The sequence below is a fragment of the Fukomys damarensis genome, unplaced genomic scaffold (assembly GCF_012274545.1).
Source record: "Fukomys damarensis isolate Sample0158 unplaced genomic scaffold, DMR_v1.0_HiC HiC_scaffold_16, whole genome shotgun sequence".
NCBI lineage: Eukaryota > Metazoa > Chordata > Mammalia > Rodentia > Bathyergidae > Fukomys > Fukomys damarensis.
This window is the reverse complement of record NW_022900928.1, coordinates 45598221-45617691: the sequence shown is the minus strand read 5'-3', so window position 1 is coordinate 45617691 and position 19471 is coordinate 45598221. Positions and strand designations below refer to the sequence as shown.

The 19471-nt window shown below is 40.9% G+C and overlaps 2 protein-coding genes across 2 annotated transcripts in view; both read right to left on the bottom strand.

Annotated features, from left to right (window-relative positions):
* Nucleotides 1-10265: 10265 nt before the first annotated feature.
* On the bottom strand, nucleotides 10266-12134 carry LOC104868808 (lysine-specific demethylase 4D-like). The gene has a single exon (XM_010633772.1). The coding sequence runs from the start codon at nucleotides 12096-12098 to the stop codon at nucleotides 10266-10268; it is 1833 nt and encodes a 610-aa protein (XP_010632074.1). The 5' UTR covers nucleotides 12099-12134.
* Nucleotides 12135-18611: 6477 nt separating this feature from the next.
* The window catches only part of LOC104868809 (lysine-specific demethylase 4D-like), a 1310-nt gene continuing 450 nt past the window's right edge, over nucleotides 18612-19471 (bottom strand). The window contains exon 2 of the mRNA XM_033763942.1: nucleotides 18612-19455. Coding sequence (XP_033619833.1) covers nucleotides 18775-19455 — 681 coding nt within the window. The 3' untranslated portion in view covers nucleotides 18612-18774. The remainder of the gene's footprint in view (nucleotides 19456-19471) is intronic.

Sequence of the window (19471 nt, the reverse complement as noted above, 5' to 3'; positions counted from 1 at the left end):
CATAAAGTAAATGAAAAGGAAAGTAAATTTGTAAGCCATAAAAACAAGCACGAAGACTCAAAGACATAAAGACCTACTTTTATCAAGGTAGACAATCTATTAGAAAAGTTGAAGAGATACTTCACATGGGAGAATATCCAAATATCTTAGAAACATAAAAAATTCTACTTGCTTGGGAATCGAGCATAGAAAATTTGAACCAAATGAAATACTACTATCTACCCATCAAATTTGCAAATCTTAAAAGTCTGACAATAGGGCTGGGGATTTAGCTCAGTGGTACCACCACCTGCCTTGAAACCCCTGTACAAAAACAAACAAAAAAGAGTCTGGTAATAGTTAAGTGTTGTAAGGGTGTAGGGAAATTAAAATTCATTGATTAATGAGAGTGCATATTGTCTTAGCTACTTTTTTCATTGCTGGACAACAATACCCAACTCCCAAAGTTAAAGAAGGAAAAATTTATTTGGCTCACATTTGGAGAGGTTTCAGTTCATAATTGGCCAGCTCCAAGGCAGGGTGGCTTGGCAGAGGGCATCACAGAGGAGAAACAGTTCATTGTGAGCAGAAGAGAGCAAAGGCAAGCAACGGACCTTAGCAGCTTTTTTTCTGTCCCTTTTATACTCTATCTAGGCTACCAGGATTAGTGTGGTGCCAAACCAATGAGTGGGATGATTTAGAAAACACACACCCTTAATCCCAGCATTGTACCCTGAATCAATCACACACTCTGAATCCAGCTATCTCTGAAAAAGCCCCACCGATGAGGCCTTGGGGGCCATCTAGACACAAGCCATAACATATGTTGATATTGCTGCTTTGAAAAAATAGCTGAAAATTATCTAGTAAAATCAAATGTATCATTGATCTATATAGCCTGGCAATGGCACTCCTAGGGTTGACACCCAAAATGCATACGTACATGTACCTCAAGATGAATGTTTAGGCATATTTATATTCATAGCTCCTTCATTCATAGTAGTACAAACTGGAAACAACAAAGATGTCCATCAGTAGAACAGTAGAAATGTCATTATTGATTTGTAAATAAATATTATACAGCCACAAAAATAAATGTCAGCCATATGTAATAATAAAGAGAACACTTAAAACAAAATTGAACAAAGAAACACACATAAATTTTCAAAACATAATTCCACTTGTATAAATCTCAAGAACCATTAACATTAGGCAATATTTTTAGAAATGCTCACGTACATGATAAAAACAGTAAAGGAAAATCAAACTAAAAAAGGATAAGAGAATTAGAAAGTCAATTGTACTTTATAATTGCAAGTGGAGGAATGGCGGGATGGAAATGTGCCCTTAGTAGAGGGCTAGGTTACTTAGAAATATTATAAGCAGTTAGACAGGGCTGGGTCCTCAAAACGTCAACTCAGAAGACAATTTTGGACAAAGGCACATTCATTGATTCAAGACTGATTGCACATTTATTAAACATCAATAAAGTTACAGAACATTCTGAACCAGAACTGGCTATGAGACTCAACTGTCCAAATGGTTGGTGGTGGCCTCGGAAGCAGGCTATGTCACAATTATAGGACTCTGAAGTACATGGGCCTCACTGGGGAAGCCAGGGTCAGTGATTCAGAGCCCATTGCAATTTTGGGATGAAGTAAAGAAACTGTCAGGTTCTCAGCATCAACCAATGTTGGTCCAAATGACTGTGGGGACTAAAGTCAGACATAGCAGGAAAGGTGTCCGGAGAGTAACATAGGAAACAACACTGTCCATAGCACTTAGACCATGGTAAGGGTCATAGGCACTGCATACCTGAAGAGCAGGTAGCTGATGATGTAGAGGCCCATGTCCTCCATGTGTCACACATCTGCCACCCAGAGACCCCCTGCTGCAGAGGAGTGGCTGAGACCGGGTCACTGATGTTGTCCTAGGACTCTCTGGCTCTCCATCCCTTGGGAGGAATGACCTTGGCTAGGCCAGCTGTGTGTGCACCCTGGGATTCCACGTAGACCATGTATTTGCTGAAATCTACAAACTCCTCCATGGTTGGCCTGAAGGTCATGATTGTGGAATGTGGGTTCTGGGAACCAGCATATTCAGGCTTGGTAGATGCAGTATGACGACCTCAACATTTTAGGTGTATTCTACACTCCTGAGAATGCTTGGGATGATTTCTTTCTTCTCCTTTCTTTCTTCATCTTTTTGCTGCCCAAGTCAAGCCCTGCAGCTCAGTGTCGTCCTCCATGGGGGAGTCCCTATCTTGGCTGCCGCTTCTGATGCTCAGGCTTACATGAGCTCTTAATCTCACTACACCAAAAGGTTACTTTAAGAGGGAATAAACCTGTGCCAAGGATTTAGCTCAGTGGTACCACCGCTGCATTGTAAGCGCAAGAACCTGAGTTCAATGCCCAGTACCAAAATTAAAAAAAAAAAAAGGAATAAACGCTAAACCCAAAGAAAATACATATATGAGGATAAATGTTTTCCATCTTGTATAAGTTCGAACTGAGAGGACTTGCCCCACTGTGTGTCATCCAATGAGAAAAAACTTCTTCACTTACCTTAGCAAATATCTAAATGAGGCTGGCATACAATCTGACCTTGCCATGGGGGGAATTTCAAATATTTTGCATGTATTTCAGAGGCTTTCAGAGCTTTCAAAAAGTGGTATAAAAATGTTTCAGAAAAGATTGGGTACATTCTGGGTGGTATGGATGTTAAAAATGTTTCAATAAGCCAAAGCCATGTGAAATTTTTTAGATGACTTAACTGTCCTTCTCCCACCCCAAGTTATTACCCCACCATCCGTGACATTTTGGTTGTTGTTTTCACATTTTTTCAGTTCTTGTCCACTTGACATCAGTCTATAATTCATTTGGTCAGATTAAACTGCTCATGGGTTTATGTTTCCCTGAATTATTTTTTTCATTCACAGTACTGATGTATTCCCTAAATGTTTCTATGGTGGAAATTAGTGAAAATATTCTCAGACTTAAAGAAATACACCTATCCCAAAACTTACTTATGTCAGAGGATCGAAATATTAAGTAATAAAATGCAGATTTGGGCTATTTTTGTATGCCTCAATCTACAAAGGACATCAGTTTGCTCTTTGAGGGAATTTGTCAACTCATTTTTCTGAATTTTCACAGCTGATGCTGTGACTATCAAACTGATGTGGCTATTTCCCCAAAACCTCAGTAATACTTTAACATAAAGCATAACTGTGTGATTTGGGGGGAAATCTTAAAAACTGCATGTACTAAATACATCTTAAGGAAATTTTATTAGTGGCATTTATATAGTATGTTCAGTTGCCAGTTCCTTTATCCATAATCCCTCCTTGTACGGAACACCTTACAACAGTATTCCCTTCAATGTACACTGCTCTTAAACTATACTTTTAGCTGTTTAATTCAGTGATGCCCCTTCAATGAATCTTACGTGCTTACCAATAGCAATAGGAATAGAGGCTACATCACAGTGTGAAGTAAAACAAGCCTCTTGCTGTTTAGCTATTATGGTTTTAAGATTGTTAGGGCACCTAACAAAAACAGGCTCATTTTTCTAAGCTGTTCAAGAACTGCACAACTACTTTTAGGGACAGTGGGTCCACCTGCACTAAGAATTATTTGGTCTTCACTCTTATCAGGCATACCTTGAAAAATACCTAAGTACCTGGTCTGAAGCTCCTGCAGTTCCTCAAGGAGGTGTGAAAGTGGGGAGGAGAAAACTTTAACTAAAATGTGCGGTGGACAAAGTGAATGATCACTTTTTATGTAGACATCAGCAGCTTTTTGTAAATATTGTTAAAGCATTTGCCTTATAAATTGTTAACCTTCAAAAATATAATTGCTGCTAAAAACAGAGTCCTTGGACTTAAGCAAAATTTGTGCTGTGTTGAAAATAGATATTGTGCCATAAATGCAGCTGAACCAAATATAAAAATTAGTTTAAAAATTAATGCTGGCAGAGGAATGAGCAAAGTAGAAACACTTCAAATAGTGATGTTTTATTTTAAATTACATCATGTAGTAAAAAACAGTCATCTAACATATTTTGTATTTTTTTCTTTTACAGGTTATATATTAGGGGAAATTTTTTAAACTGAAATGTTTTGAATACCATGAATTGACTCATTCTACCAATCAAGAAATTTAAGATTTTTTTCCTTGATAATGTCTGAGATTTCTTTAAACATATAGTTAGGACAGCAGAAAAACTAGTCCAGCTTTGGACATAAGTCTGCTTCCATAATAAATGATACCACAGAACTTGGGGGCGGGCTTTTTTATTTTTCCAGTACGGGGGGTCAAACTCAGGACTTTGCACTTGCCAGGCAGGAACAGGGCCACTGAGCCACACCCCCGGCCCTGTGATATTCGTTTTTTGTTTGTTTGTTTTTTGAGACAGGGTCTCACGATGTAGTTGAGACTGACCTGGAACTCACTATGTAGCCTAGACTGGTCTTGAACTCACAGTGATCCTCCTGTCTCAGCCCCCCCAGTGCTGGGATTAAATGCGTGCGCCACCATGCCCAGCCCTGTGATATTCTTAAAGGTAATAATCCATTAATTCATTTTATAAAGTGTTGAAATATCTATTTGACATGTAAATCATGTACAACATTCATGTCAGCCATCTCTTAAAACTTAACCTATAAGTATTGGCGTGTGATTTTCTTGAGTCACAAAGGTTAGGAAAAAGTAGAGCCCCCCGGGTCATAATTTTCTTCAACGCCATTCAGCAAAGCAACTGTCTAGTCTTTGCAAGTAGCAAAAATTCATATATGCATTAGAATAGTTTTGACACTAAAATTTTACATGAGAGTCTTCACTATTCTGGAACCTGGTCTCCTAAAATTAGAGGAAAAGCCCTACAGAAAATTCTTTCACTTAGTAAAAGAAAAATCCAGCATCTTCAAGCTAAATAGTTGAACCTATAATAAAAAATACAGTCTAATATCTCAAAACTCAAAAGTGTGCAGTAAATTGATACTGACATCTAAGCTTACTTTGAAGGCATGGAACAAAATTTGGCATCTAAATTTTTTCAGTTCCACATGCCACCTAAATGAAAACTAAAAAATAAGTACTCATCGTAAATTGACTTGCAGGCAAAACAGAAATCATCCTGTGTGTCACTGGTTTTTAAGAGATGACATTTTTCTAACCAAGCATATGTCATCCAATTTTTCTGTCTATGACACAATTGTATAAAGCAGTAAAACTGAAGAGAAAAAAGAATTGTTAAACACACTGAATTCAGGTAATTTATAAAAGGTGCTTGACTTCTTTTACATTTGGAAAAAAAATAAAAATAGAAACAAAAGAATTAAAAGCACAGAAAATGATGGAAATATCTGACATATTTAATACATTCCAATGTAATAATGACATTTAAAAAGTAAAACGTAAGATAAAAGCTGGGGCGGGGGGGAGGTACAAATGCCTTGGGCTGGATCTCAGCACAGCTCAAAAGAAAAAGTAAAGTCCGGGGTAGTATTTTATCATACATAAAAGAGACAATGAGTTTGTATCCAAAAATATCTATAGATCAATTTTTTCAAAATACCAACTCAAAGAAGTGAGCAAAACTTAGAAAAGGCAACTCACAAAAGGGGAAATCTGAAGAGCCAACAAATGCGAAGAGATGTGGAAAATTACTTCCATGGGGGAAATACAATGAGATGCTATTTTTTACTAATTTAGATTAGGGAAACTTAAAAGGCCTGACAAAATAAAAACAGAGAAAACAGAATTTTCCTACAGCACCAATGCAGAGAGATTAGAGACATCTTGCTGTCACTAGAAAAGTTAACCATAGATACTGCCCAACAATTTTATTTCTGTGTGCAAACCTGTTCAGTGATATATTCTTTAAGGTAATAAAATTGTGGAAGTAATCTGCTTGTCCCAAGGAATGGCTATAATGAAAAATTACTCAGATCTTCAGTAGTACTCTATCAGTCACAAGCAATGGATTTATAGTTCTTGATAATTTATGGTTCGGTAAATACCTAGGAATAGAATTATTATGGAAAGATGTTTGCTTAACTTTATAAGACACTGATAAGCAGTTTTTAAAGGGTTTTTATGACATTTGTATTCCCACAAGCACCCTATATGAGAATCAAAGGCTCTAAACATGGTACTGTTCTGCTGAGAGCCACAATGTGGATGCAGTAAACCAAGGTGTACAGCAAAGGTGTTTTTTTATCATGCCAAGAGCAAGATAAACTGTTTCTGTTCTTTTAACTTCTGGTGTTCAAGGGGACATGTTTTCACCAAGGGTTACATCAATAATTCATAAACTGGAAGCTGAGATTATCACCTATCTCCTTATAACCCTGAACAACCATGCAAAGAAGATTTTTGATATCAGTGGGGTAACCTATCTTCACTTTCTCAAGGAAAGGATGCCACGCCACACCACGGAGACTTACAGTAGCAGGTTGCAGGTTGGATTCCCGAGAAGCAGACAGAGTTCAGCACCCAGAGTATTTATATTTATAAATGGCTTTGCAGTCTACATCTTGGGAAAAAGAGAGAAAGGAAGCAGATTTGAGTAGAGGGAAAAGTTGAACTGGATTCAGAATCCAACAGTCTCAGCCAATCCTGCAGGGAGTTCTGGACTTGAAATGACCTTTCAGAGTGTTCCCCAGATGAGCAGAGAGCCCAGCTTTTCTGCCTTAGTGTTGAACAGTCACTAGATTCTGACCAAAATGGGAGGAGGCCTCGGGTGAGGCAGCTTTCTACAACTGAAAGTGTTCACAGCTGAAGGCTGACCTCTGACTGCAGGGCTGGAGCAATAAGGCTTTCCCTAAAGAATGAAAAGTGTCAAGGTCTCAGTCACTTAGCACACAACAGTTTATTCCTTGCTCATGCAAGCTACTATGGGTCTAGCATCTCTGTAGGGCTGTTCCCTCCAAAGTGAATTCAATGTGCTGCTGTCTTATGTTTCCACCATCTCCATATAAACTTAATCTCCCAGTCAGCCAGGCATCTACTCTCATCCTCTTGGTGCTTGAAAGACTATCAAAATATACAAATAATATCATGTCTACCATGTTTTAAACTTCTAATGCCTTGTTCCTCTGAAGTGAAAGCAATTCAAGTGCTTGACCTGAGATTCCAGGCCCACATAGTAGGCCCCGTTTCTCGCTTCCTCTCTATCTCCCAAACACAGTCAAGCCACCTTTGAATTCTTGAAAAACAGAATCCCCAAGTCCATGTTGGATTTTTGCACTTGCCCCTCCCTGTGAGTGGTAAGAATACTGTAAACATTCTATATTGCCATGTTTATCCCAGACTCAAAAACAGTCTCAGTCTATACTGCAGGGAACTCTGCCAATTGGGGCTTAAAAAAGTCTCCTGCTGTGTGACAGCTTCCCTGGTCTGGGGTCACAAACCTGCATCTGAGAGAATGTCTTAGGAAGGAATAAAGAAAGGCAATGATACTTGATGCCTCCATATCTCTCTTTACACCTCTGTGGTACAATATCCTCCTTACTGAAGCCAGGAAACAAGAGCTCAGCATGGGAAATCAGAGGTGACGCTTGCACTCATGCTCAGGACACATCTGTCTAGATTTTCCTGGCGAGGGCTCCCCCCAGCTGGAGACAGTCAGGATATCAGGGGATTGAGAGCAGATCTGGGAAGAAGGAAGCCAGCTAGGAGCAACCTTCACTGCCCTCCCTGGCTCAATCTTAAAGAAACAGCAGGGCCCTCTGGTGTCCACCCAACTCCCTGAAAAGGTCTCCTGTGTGCTTTAAGAGTGTGTGCGGAGTTTGGGGAAAGCCCTGCACTGTCTTCTCTGTACCACATGTAGCAGCTTCCCATAGAGCCAAACGGTGCCCAGAGACCAACAGTAGGAATGAATCATGAAATATATCTATATCCAATCCCTACTTAGGAGGGGAAAGTGAAAATGCTGTTTCAAAGCCTTAAGCACTCATGATAAACGAATATGGAGAGAAACTAGAATCCTAAACAGAGAAGCTAAGAAGAAACAGGAAGGACTCAGGAATTTCTTTGAATATTTATTTCAGTGTGCACAGGGCTGTGAAGGTGGCAAAGAACTATTGCTTCCATTAGTTTCTGAGTTCATAGGGAATTCCACAATCACTTTACTACATTTTAAATTTAGTTTTAATTTTATTATGATTTTCAAAATTATGAAACAATTTACATTAAAATTAATACAGTGCAGTTATGAAGTTGAAAATACATCAAGGCAGATGCAAAGGAAGACAAATGAGGTTCAATGGAGAATATGCAACCTAAACTACAAACTGATTTAAAAGGTCTTGAGCAAGGACTTGCAAAAATATTTTTACACCAGTACTGCTACAGCACTATGCACAATACCCACAATTATTCTCAACAGTCAAAGATGAGAAGAACCCAAATGTCCACCAACAGATGAGTAGATAAAGAAAACATGGTATTTACCAAGAATGCAGTCTTACTTAGCCTTTAAAAGCAAGGAAATCCTGACATGCTACAGTGTGAACCGTGGCACATTATGCTAAGGGAAACAAACCAAAACACCCCGGTGTATAGTTCTACTTGTTTAAGGCACACAACCATCAAATTCATAAACAACTAAAATAGAATAATGGACACCAGCAGTTGGGACAGAGAAAAAGAGGGAGTCACTGTTTAACGCATAGGGTTCCACTTTGTCATAATTAAAAGCTTTGGCAGACGGATTAGGACAGTTCTATAATGCACTATCATTAAAGCCACTAGATTATATACTTAAAACTGTTACAAAAATAAATGTTGTTGTATATACTTTACCACAATTAAAATATTTAAAAATTAAATGAACATAAGTTGTTCTATATTCACGGCTATACGTCCATTGTGAAATTTCACACTTAGTGCTATAAGTCGTCGTCTATAGATTTGGTCTCCTTTGGCTCGTCTGATAAGATTCATAACTCCTACTTGCTTTTCCACGGTAGGGTTTTGCCCATTCTTTACTGTTTTGACCTTTCTGAAACACTGTGCGTTAGATACATCTCTTTTATATGAAGCTGATTTTAATTAGATATTTTAAGGATTTTATCTCTTTGATTTACAGGTACAAATTAGGAATAATATTTTTGATTGTTTTATTGTTGACAGGGCTAGGGATTGAGTCCAGGCTCTACTACTGAGCTGAATCCTCAGCCAACAATAAACGGGTAAAATATCCCTAAGGCCAGAACTGCAGCCAGATTCAGTCTGTCATAAATCTAGCTCCTCCATAAGCAGTGGCTGCTGGGGGCCTGAGAGGTAGGGCATGTTGCCATCGAAGGACTGGAAAGGCTCAGTGGAGGGCAGAATTAGTGACTTAGTAAGTTCATCCAGAGCCTCAGCATCAATCAGTGTTGGCCCAAAGGATTGTGGGAGCTGAACCCACAGCACTACTGGGGAAGTGTTCCAAGGGGGACAAAGTAAATAAGAGTTGTCTGTGGCACCTGGACCACAGGAGGAACCACAGGCACATCCCTATTCAGCAAGGGGCTGAGCTCCTGGATGTTACCCCCACCTCCTTTGGCAGCCTATGGGGTGGGAGGTTCCACTTCAGAGTTCACTGGGATCCTTGCTTGTCATGAAAGGAGAAAGCCTCAAACATCCTGAGAAATGTATCAGACTTCACTGGGGACAGGTGGAGGCCACTACTGTTTTATAGCTGACACCTTTCCAAGTTTCTTGGATATGTTAGTTAGCTTTGTTACCATAATAAAATACCTGAAGAAATCTATTTTATATTTTTTTAAAAAGACGTTTCTTTTGGGTCAGTTTTGGAGACTGGAAGTCTGGATAGCAAGAAGAAATCTCCTGTGAGAGCACCTATTTCCTTATCGCATCATGGCAGGGGTTTGCACATGCGCAAGTGTGTGTGGTCACTCTCCCACTCTTTATAACACACCTTGGATTCAGTTATAGGGATGATACCATAGGGAGTTAATCTAAGCTGGTCATTTCCCGAAGGATCTATCTACACATACAATAGTTACATTAAATTTCCACACTCTTACTACCTTTATCCTGAGACTTTAAGGGGAAATTTGCTGCATCATTTCATGGGAACAAACTACACTAACAGTGTAGTGCTAACAGTGGTATCAGAGACACAGCCACAATTACAACGTGTTTGATAGTCACGGGAGCAGAGGACTAAGAGCACGCTTTGGTAGTGAGCATGCCACAAGATTCAAAGGTGCAGTTTGTGTAGCATTAGACCTCAGGGAACTGAGTCAGTGGCAAAGGGTTCCTCGAAACATCTTCTCAATCCAGGATCTTAGAGGAATAAGAATGGTCCATCCTTACAACGTCAGCCAGGTTCACAGGGGAAATGCTGTTGCCAGCAATGCGCCCTGAGGACCTTCCCAAAGGCATATCAACTTTAGGAGCAGTAACTGGGAAGACTAAAGGAAGATTGGTTGTAACGTCATCCAGGGACAGCAAGCACGAACCAGGGTGCATAGGATTGTGGGGATCTAGTGGGGGTCCCAAGAATTGCAGATCAGGGGCACAACAACAGCCAGAAGTCCTCCCAGAAAACTGAGGCCCAGGGCTCACAGGCCCAGGCTCCTCCATCAAAGCTCCACACTCAGGCAAGGGCTGATTCACTGAACCCAGAGCTGGATGTCCTGTGCCCATCACAGGGAGCTTCTGGGTCTGAGCCAGCCGTGTTGAACCCTGAGCCTTTGATACCCTAGGAGGACCTCTACTTGGTCTGCCTGCTGAGAATTGGAAATCCGGGTTGACCAGACTTGGAGTAGAGGACTGGATCTGGGTCTGCCTTTGGTAGCTACGGATGACTGCATCCTGGTGCTGGACAGAAGCCCTTTGGGAGGAGGAGAGGAGCCTGTGCACAGTAGGCATGGGAGTACAGCGCCTGAACCCACTGACTGTGTCCAGAGATTCACTGAGACGCCTGGATCCCTTACCACGGAGGCGCCTCGTGCCAGGGGAAGATTTGCACTGAAAGCGAACTTTGATCTTGGTGTTCACCTGGTGTCTAGCATCCACCAGGGGTTCTCGGTGTTCCACTACCAGCTGGTCTTGACCCCGTTTCCACAGCTCAAATCCTTCAGGTTGCAGAATGCGCACAAAAGCATCCATGGAAAAGCTGACCCTCGCCTCCCCACAGCTGCACTGAGATGCCACTTTTCCATAATTGATCCACCTCGGGGTGGCAAAATTGATGGCCTCTGCACAGTTGAAGCCATGGTTGAAGCCAGCGTGGTAGCCATAGGGAAACGTCACCATGAACTCCCCAGCCTCCTGAGTCACACAGCTGAAGGGGATCCCATTGTCCTTGAGCACTGTGGGTGAGATGAGAGCCACCTTGTGCCTCAGGAAAGCCCCACAGCTCCGGGAGCTGCCTGGGAAAAGCTCCCTGGCCAGGAGTTCCAGGCGCTGGCTATGCTCTGGGGGCACCGCATACCAAGTTTTGGGCTCCCCAAAGTGCAGGTAATTGATGCTGTAGAGGTCCATGTCCTCCGTGTGCCACGCAAACGTGGTCTTCCACATACCAAAGTACAGGTAGGGTGTGTTGACTCCCTCGATGACAACTCCACATTCCTGCTCCAACAGATCCAGAATGGTTCCCAGGCGCCTGAGGTTCCACTGCTTTGTGTTTTCATCAAACAAGGAGCCACTGACGTCAGCACCGTAAATGGGTGAACCATAGAGGCGATTCTTCCAATATTTTCTCTCCAAATCTTTAAAACTCTCGTGTAGAGGAGTCTGGTGCTTTTCACTGTCGGCCAGGTGGTGGTACTCGCCCACTGTCATGGCTTTCTTCCTTTTATGGTGTTGCATAAACACACCTGCCTTCCCAGAGACCACCTGCTGCAGAGGAGTGGCTATGACCAGGTCACTGATGCTGTCATAGGACTCTCTGGCTCTCCACCCCTTGGGAGGAATGACCTTGGCTAGGCCAGCTCTGTGTGCACCCTGGGATTCCATGTAAGTAACGTATTTGCTGAAATCTGCAAACTCCTCTGTGGTTGGCCGGAAGGTCATGACTGTGGAAAGGGGGTTCTGGGAAACAGAATGCTCAGGCTTCATCCCTGTGATATTATCAGCCCTAGGCACAGGCCACAAGTTCATAGGTGGGTCTAGACAGCTAGCTATGTTAGAAAGTAAATTCTTTCTTTTTTTCTTTCCACTTTTTTTTTTCTCTCCTTCTTTAAATGCTTTGGTTTACTTTGGAGGCAGGAACTCAGACTTGATCTTTTGATTGAGGGAAATGATATTTCCCACAGAGGTGATTCCCCAGCAGTACTCTTACATTGTTTACAGTAAGTCTGAAAATAAGTGAGACAAAAAAGAAATAAAATGTTTAACTCAGAAACTGGAGAAATTCACAGCAGTGACAATTTAAGCACTAAAAGGAAACATATGCAGCAGAAACTTTAATACCTTACACTACTAGGGAAAGAAAAAATGAACCTTTGAAAAAATCATCAGAAGTGAGAAACTGGCCATGGGAGGGATGCCAGGGAATCCCAAGGAGCAGGGTGATGAGGAGGAGAAGGTGGAGGGACCTGAACAGGACACACAGGGAGGGAGACCTCAGCCCTCTGGAAGTTGATAGAACATTTATTTTCCTCAAGAGATGAAAACTAAGGCCATAAACCATGCTTAAATAAATATAAATGAATTGAAATGATCTCTTGGATGCTGTCATATCATAGCAGAATGAATATGGAAATCAACAGTGAAAGAAACCACAGCAAGTATGGGAAAATATAGAAATTGCATATTATTGGATAATCAATGGATCAAAGAAAAATCAAGGAAGAAATTTAAAGATTCTCAGAATAAAAATACAATGGAAGCACAACATACCCAGACCTGTGGGAAACCACAACAGCAGTTCTCAGAAACAAGTGCATGCACATATTCACTCAGATGTCATTTGTTTGTTTGTTTTGGTTTATTTGGTACCGGGGATCAAACTCGGGTCCTTGTACTTGTGAGGCAGGCTCTGGAACCACTGAGCTGAAATCCTCAGCCCTGTATGCACATATTCAAAAGTGGACTAATAATGTAATGATGCATATCAAGATTCTAGGAAACCAGAACATTCCAAATCTGAAACAAGTAGAAGCAAAAGCATTGTAAAGGTTAGAGCAGAAAATAATGAAATTGTGGCTAAAAGATAATGCAAAAGATCAATGCATCAAAGAGTACATTCTTCCAAAGGATAAACAAGATTGATAAATACTTCATTAAACTTGCCAAAAAAAGGAAAAAAACTATGTCAATGTAAATTAGAAAATCAAAAGGAATCGGGGCATGGTTGTGCACTCCCGTGATCCCAGCATTCAGTGGAAACTACATAAAGAGACTGTCTAGCTGGGCGTGGTGGCGCACACCTCTAATCCCAGCACTCAGGAGGCTGAGGCAGGAGGATCACTGTGAGTTCAAGACATAGTGAGTTCCAGGTCAGTCTCAACTACATAGTGAGACCCTGTCTCAAAAAAAAAAAAAAAAAAAAAAAAAAACAAAACAACAACAAAAAAACAACAAAGAGAGAGAGAGACTGCCCCCCCTAAAAAAAAAGAAAGAAAGAAAAAGAAAAAGAAAGAGGTGAAATAACAATGAATCCACCAAAACCTAGAGGATTGCAAGAAACTACTTCAAAAGCATTATTCCATTAAACTGGAGAACCAAGAAGAGATGAATAAAAGTTCTAGATATATATGAATTGCGAAAACTGAATCAAGAGACAGAAAATCCTCAAATAGACCAATGCAAGCAATAAAATAGAAGCAATCATAAAAACCCAACCAGTGAAGAAAAGCCCAGGACTTGGATTCATCACTGAATTCTACAAGAATTTCAAAAAAGCTCTAATGCCAACACTCTTCAAATTCTTGTATGAAATTGGAAGGGAAGGAATACTGCCAAATTCATTCCAGGAACCTACCATTATTCTAAGGACAAACCAGATAAGGATTTAACAGAAAAAGCAAACGACAGGTTCATCTCCTTTATAAACATAGATGCAAAAATCCTTAAATTACTGGCAATCAGAATATAGCACATCTTTAAAAAGATCACACTTCTGACCAAGGTGGCTTAATCCCAGGCATCCAAGGAGGGTTCAACAGGGATTAATCAACAAACATGAATCATCACTTAAGTAGAAGCAAGGACAAACTCACATGATCATATCAATACATAAAACAAAACAAAAATGGACAAATTCCAATATGCATGCAAGGTAGAAACCCTGACAAAATAGGCATAGGAGGATCTTATCTCAAATTTGCAAAAGGAAAGGGGACCAAGAGATGGAGGGAGAGGAGCGAGAAGAGAGAGGAAGGGAAAGGGATAAAAAAATAGAAAAAGATATGCTATGCGCAGGTTACCAAGCTGGTAAACACCATCTATGACAAAAACACCAACAAAATCATAATAAATGGGGGAAACTGAAAGCATCTGCCCTAAAATCAAGAGCAACACAGGGATGTCCAACTTCACTACTCCTGTTTGACAGAGGACTTCAAATAGAGATAGGGATCATTCGCCAGTGGGAAAGAGAACAAGAGATGGAGAAAGACAGAATTAATATTTCTTACGGAGTTATATACCAATGCTCCTGATGAATGGCATCATGATATCCTTCAATCACATACTAGTGGAAATGAAAAACAGTGCTAGGAACTTTAGGCACAGCAACCAGGCAAGAGAAAAAAGTAAAGAGATACATATAGGAAAGGAAGAAGTTGAAATATCCTAAGATACTGATGCAATGATCCTTTACATAGAAGATTCAAAGATGTGTAGGCGTAATAAACTCAGAAAAGTAGCAGGATACAAAATCAGAAAAAGAAAATCAGCCAAGTGTGGCGGGACATATCTGTAACCCCAGCACTCAGTAGGCTGAGGCAGACAGATGCACTCAGGACTAAATCAGGAAAGCAATCTCATTGAAAGTAGCTTCAAAACATATATACACACACAAACATACCAAAGTATATGCCCAGGAAATAATATGCCCAAAGGAGAGAGATACCTCTTGTCTTAGTTACTTTTCTCCTTGATGAGACAAAATGCCTGACACCCAAAGTAAAGGAGGAAAGGTTGATTTGGCTCACATGTTATAGGCTTTTCAGTCCGGAATCAGCTGACTCCACGATAGGGTGGCATGGCAGAGAGGCATCGAAGAGGAGAAACACTCCATGCCAAAATGGGGCAGGCAGAAGTTATCCAGCAGTGAAGTAGCAAGCAAGTCCTGCAACCCTCTTCATGCCCCTTTTATACTACCCAGGCAATCCTCCCTTAAAACATTATCCACCCTTCATTCCAGCACTACACACTTAATCCCAGAAGCAACCGGGTGTGGTAAAACACACCTATAATCCCAGTTCTTTGGTGGCTGAGGCAGGAGGATTGCCAAGAGTTTGAGGCCTGCATGGGGTACATAGTGAGTTCCAGGCCAGCCTGAACTACAAGGTGAGAACCAAGGGGAGAAACACACACAAAAAAAAAAAAAAAAAATCCCAGCATCCCACACTTTAGATCCAGCCACCTATGACCATACGAGAATCTGTGGGGTAACTGGATGTGAGCCACAACACCTCTGTAACAAAAGTTGTACTACTCTGAAAAAAGAGATTGAAGGTGATATTAGGAAATGGAGCACATGCCTGTAATCCCGGCACTTGGATGCCAAGGCAGGACGATCACTGTGAGTCCCCATTGGCTGCATAGTGACTTGAACCACACAGTGAGACCCTGCCTCAAAAAAAAAAAAAAAAAAAAAAAAAAAAAAAAAAAAAAAAAAAAAAAAAAAAGAAAGAAAGAAAGAAAGAAAGAAAGAAAGAAAGAAAGAAAGAAAAGAGAAAGAAAAAAAAAAGGAAATCGAAAGGTTTGACTTGTTCCTGGAGAACCAGAACCACCATTATCACAATGGCCATGTTGCCAAAAATGATAAACAGACGTAGTGCAATTTCAATCAAAATACCAACAGAATTTTTGAAAGAACTAGGAAAAATAATCCTATTTTCTTCTTTGACATTTGGACAGAATCCCACTATGTGGTTTATGCTAACCTCAAACTCACCACAATCCTCCTGCCTCAGCCTCCTAAGTACTGGGATTAAAGATATGCCGGCTTGGGCTAAAATTTATACCCAATTTGAAGAGACCCATCATACAAAAAGCAAACCACAAGAGAGCAGCAGAAGGCATCTCAATCTGGATATTAAGTTATATTACAAATCTAAAGGGGTTGTGGTTAAAAACAAACACACATTGTCATATAAAACAAAATGAGGATGTAGAAACAATTCCCAGGTTCTTGGAACCATCTGATATTTGGTGAAGGGGCCAAAAACATATGCTGGAGAAAAGATAGCCTCTTTTATAAGCAGTGCTTAAAAATCTGGTTATTCACTGGGCATGGCATATAATCCCAGCCAGCACTTCCCAGGCCGAGGCAGGAGGATTGTGGTGAGTTCAAAGCCACTCTGGGATACATAGTGAGTTCAAGGCCAGCCTGAATTAATAGCCAGACCCTATCTCAAAAAAACAAACAAACAAGCAAAGCCAAAAATGTGGTCATTCACAAGCAGAAAAATGAATCTGCATCCACATCTCTCACCTGCCCTAAGTTCAAATTAAACAGAGTGAAAGAACTAGTGACAAAAACAGAAACACTTAGCCTGCTGGAAGATAAAAACCAGTAACACTCTGGAAGACATAAACATATGCAAAGATTCTCTAAATAGGAGGGTCTTCTGAACCCAGAATTACCACCAGCGATGAACAAATGGGATAAGTGTGTTGGCAGCAAAAGGGAGCATTCAGACAAGGATTGAGGGCAATGTATCATTCACTGTAAGGAATTTTTTATTTAGACTTCCATAAAACATCCATAGTATTTTTCAGTCAAGTCCCATGTATGTTCCAAAGCAGGAGTTATGTGAGACTTGAGTGAAAAATTACCAAAGGAGAAAAGATGAAATATGCATCCCAATGTATTATTGTCATGATACTTTATCACACAAAATGTTCAGTATCCTCCAAAACAAACTAATACTGTAAAACATAACAAAGCCCATTGAGGAGGCTGAGGCAGGAGAATTGAATTCTAGGCCAGCCTGAGCTACACAGTCAGACCTCATTTCAATAAACAAAAATCATCACCGTGTGGCCTGTAATGGCGCCCACCTCTAATGCCAGCATTTGGGATCTGAGACAAGAGGGTTGACTCTGGCCTAGGCTACATAGTGAGGTCAAAGACAGCCTCTACTACATATGAAGACTGTCTCAAAGAAAACGTATCTGCATTCTGTAAACCAGTTAAACAATCAGTTATGACATAGAATAGCAAAAGAATTTTTCAGTTGTGTGTGTTTGTGTGTGTGTATGTGTGTGTGTACGTGCACATATGGGCACGTCTGTGTGCTGTGGGTTGAAGCAAAGGTTTCTGAAAAGCATATGCTTTACCAATCAGAACACCACTAGCTCTATTTCAAATCTTTTAATATGAGAAGTTCAGGTTCCAATGAAGAAAACTAAAAATGACATACATTTCAAATGTGATCAGTAAATGCATAAGGAAAATGATTTTCCAACTAGGAGGTGCTTTCCAATACAAATGTCATAATTTTTAATGGTTTTATTCCTAAAGGAAAAGCAAAACAGAAAAGGAGGCTTGCTGTCTGGTGCTCTGAAATCTTGATTCTGAATGATGGTATGTACCAAAGCATTGGCAGAATTATTTCCTTTTAGGAGTTGGCATAAAACATGCCTTACTCAAAGTCAGGCCATATATATCTGTTATGACTTGTGTCTGAATGTCCTCCTAAATCCTCTTACAGTCATAGGTGGGCCTTTTTCAGAGGTGGCCGAATCTTTACTGTGTGACACTTGGACTGATTCAGGGTGCAGTTCCACGACTGGTTGCACTAGGATTAATGGTGTGAGTGGTCTGGATAAGCTATAAGGGAAAGTAAGCTTTGTGGTCATCCCTTGCTTGCCATTTTTTTGCTACCTTCTGCCTACCATGAAGTGTTTCTGCTCTGTGATGCCTGCCTGCCATGCCACCCTGGGTTGGAGCCAGACAATTGTGGACTGAAACTTCTACAAAGTGTGAGCTAAATAAACCTTTCCTCCTTTAACTTTGGGTGTCGAGTATTTTGTCTCAGCAAGAAAATAAGTAACTAAGCAGTATCTATCAGTGTGATTCTTCTTGAATCCATCTATCAGATATGTTCTATTTCTATATGGTTCTGCCGCCTGCCTCACAAGCGCAAGGTCCTCAGTTGGATCCCTAGTACCAAATAAATAAATAAATAAAAATAGAAAACTCTATTGTAAACTATTGAAAAAAAAAACACAATGCATAAATTCGTTGTTGTTTATTTGAGCAATTAACAAAAAAACAAAAATGATTGACAAAGCCAGAAGCCCTTAGAACCCAAACAAGCATAGACAAGTGGTCAAGAAAATGATTTCACAGCATTCATAGGCAAACTGAAGCAAATTAATACAGAGACATATTAACTGATTACTGCATAACTGTTTAATTGCTTACAAGGACTCCAAAAATTAATTGCAGCTCAGCTAGTACAATTAAATTGTACATCAGTTAGGTCAGTTGGGCCCTAGTGCGGGAGGCTTGTCCACACCACTAGCCTGCAAATTTAATTCAACAGAACTATTATTTCCCTCATGCCACGAGTCCCAGTGAGTCAGGGTATGTTATTTTTTTAATGTACTTAGGATCTTGTGGCTAAAACTGAATTCAACATTTTTGCATCAGTTTTCATGAATATTTTGTCCTCGCTTTTACCTTACTTCTCTTGGGAGCACTCTGGAAGGGGTATTCTGAGCCCCCACTATCTATGAGGATGGCCTGGTTCTCTCTGCAGGTGGCCACCTTCCGCCTGGTGGAAATCGAGGGACCATCCACATCTGCCTGGTTTTGGTCTTCCTTTGTTGGCTCAAATCCCTCAGGTTGCAGAATGCGCACAAAAGCATCCATGGAAAAGCTGACCCTCGCCTCCCCACAGCTGCACTGAGATGCCACTTTTCCATAATCGATCCACCTCGGGGTGGCAAAATTGATGGCTTCTGCACAGTTGAAGCCATGGTTGAAGCCAGCATGGTAGCCATAAGGAAACGTCACCATGAACTCCCCAGCCTCCTGAGTCACACAGCTGAAGGGGATCCCATTGTCCTTGAGCACTGTGGGTGAGATGAGAGCCACCTTGTGCCTCAGGAAAGCCCCACAGCTCCGGGAGCTGCCTGGGAAAAGCTCCCTGGCCAGGAGCTCCAGGCGCTGGCCATGCTCTGGGGGCACCGCATACCAAGTTTTGGGCTCCCCAAAGTGCAGGTAGTTGATGCTGTAGAGGTCCATGTCCTCCGTGTGCCACGCAAACGTGGTCTTCCACATGCCAAAGTACAGGTAGGGTGTGTTGACTCCCTCGATGACAACTCCACATTCCTGCTCCAACAGATCC

Bases quoted from the DNA above. Each gene is read 5' to 3' on its own strand.
- LOC104868808 (XM_010633772.1), bottom strand. From the start codon at position 12,098: ATGAACTTGTGGCCTGTGCCTAGGGCTGATAATATCACAGGGATGAAG.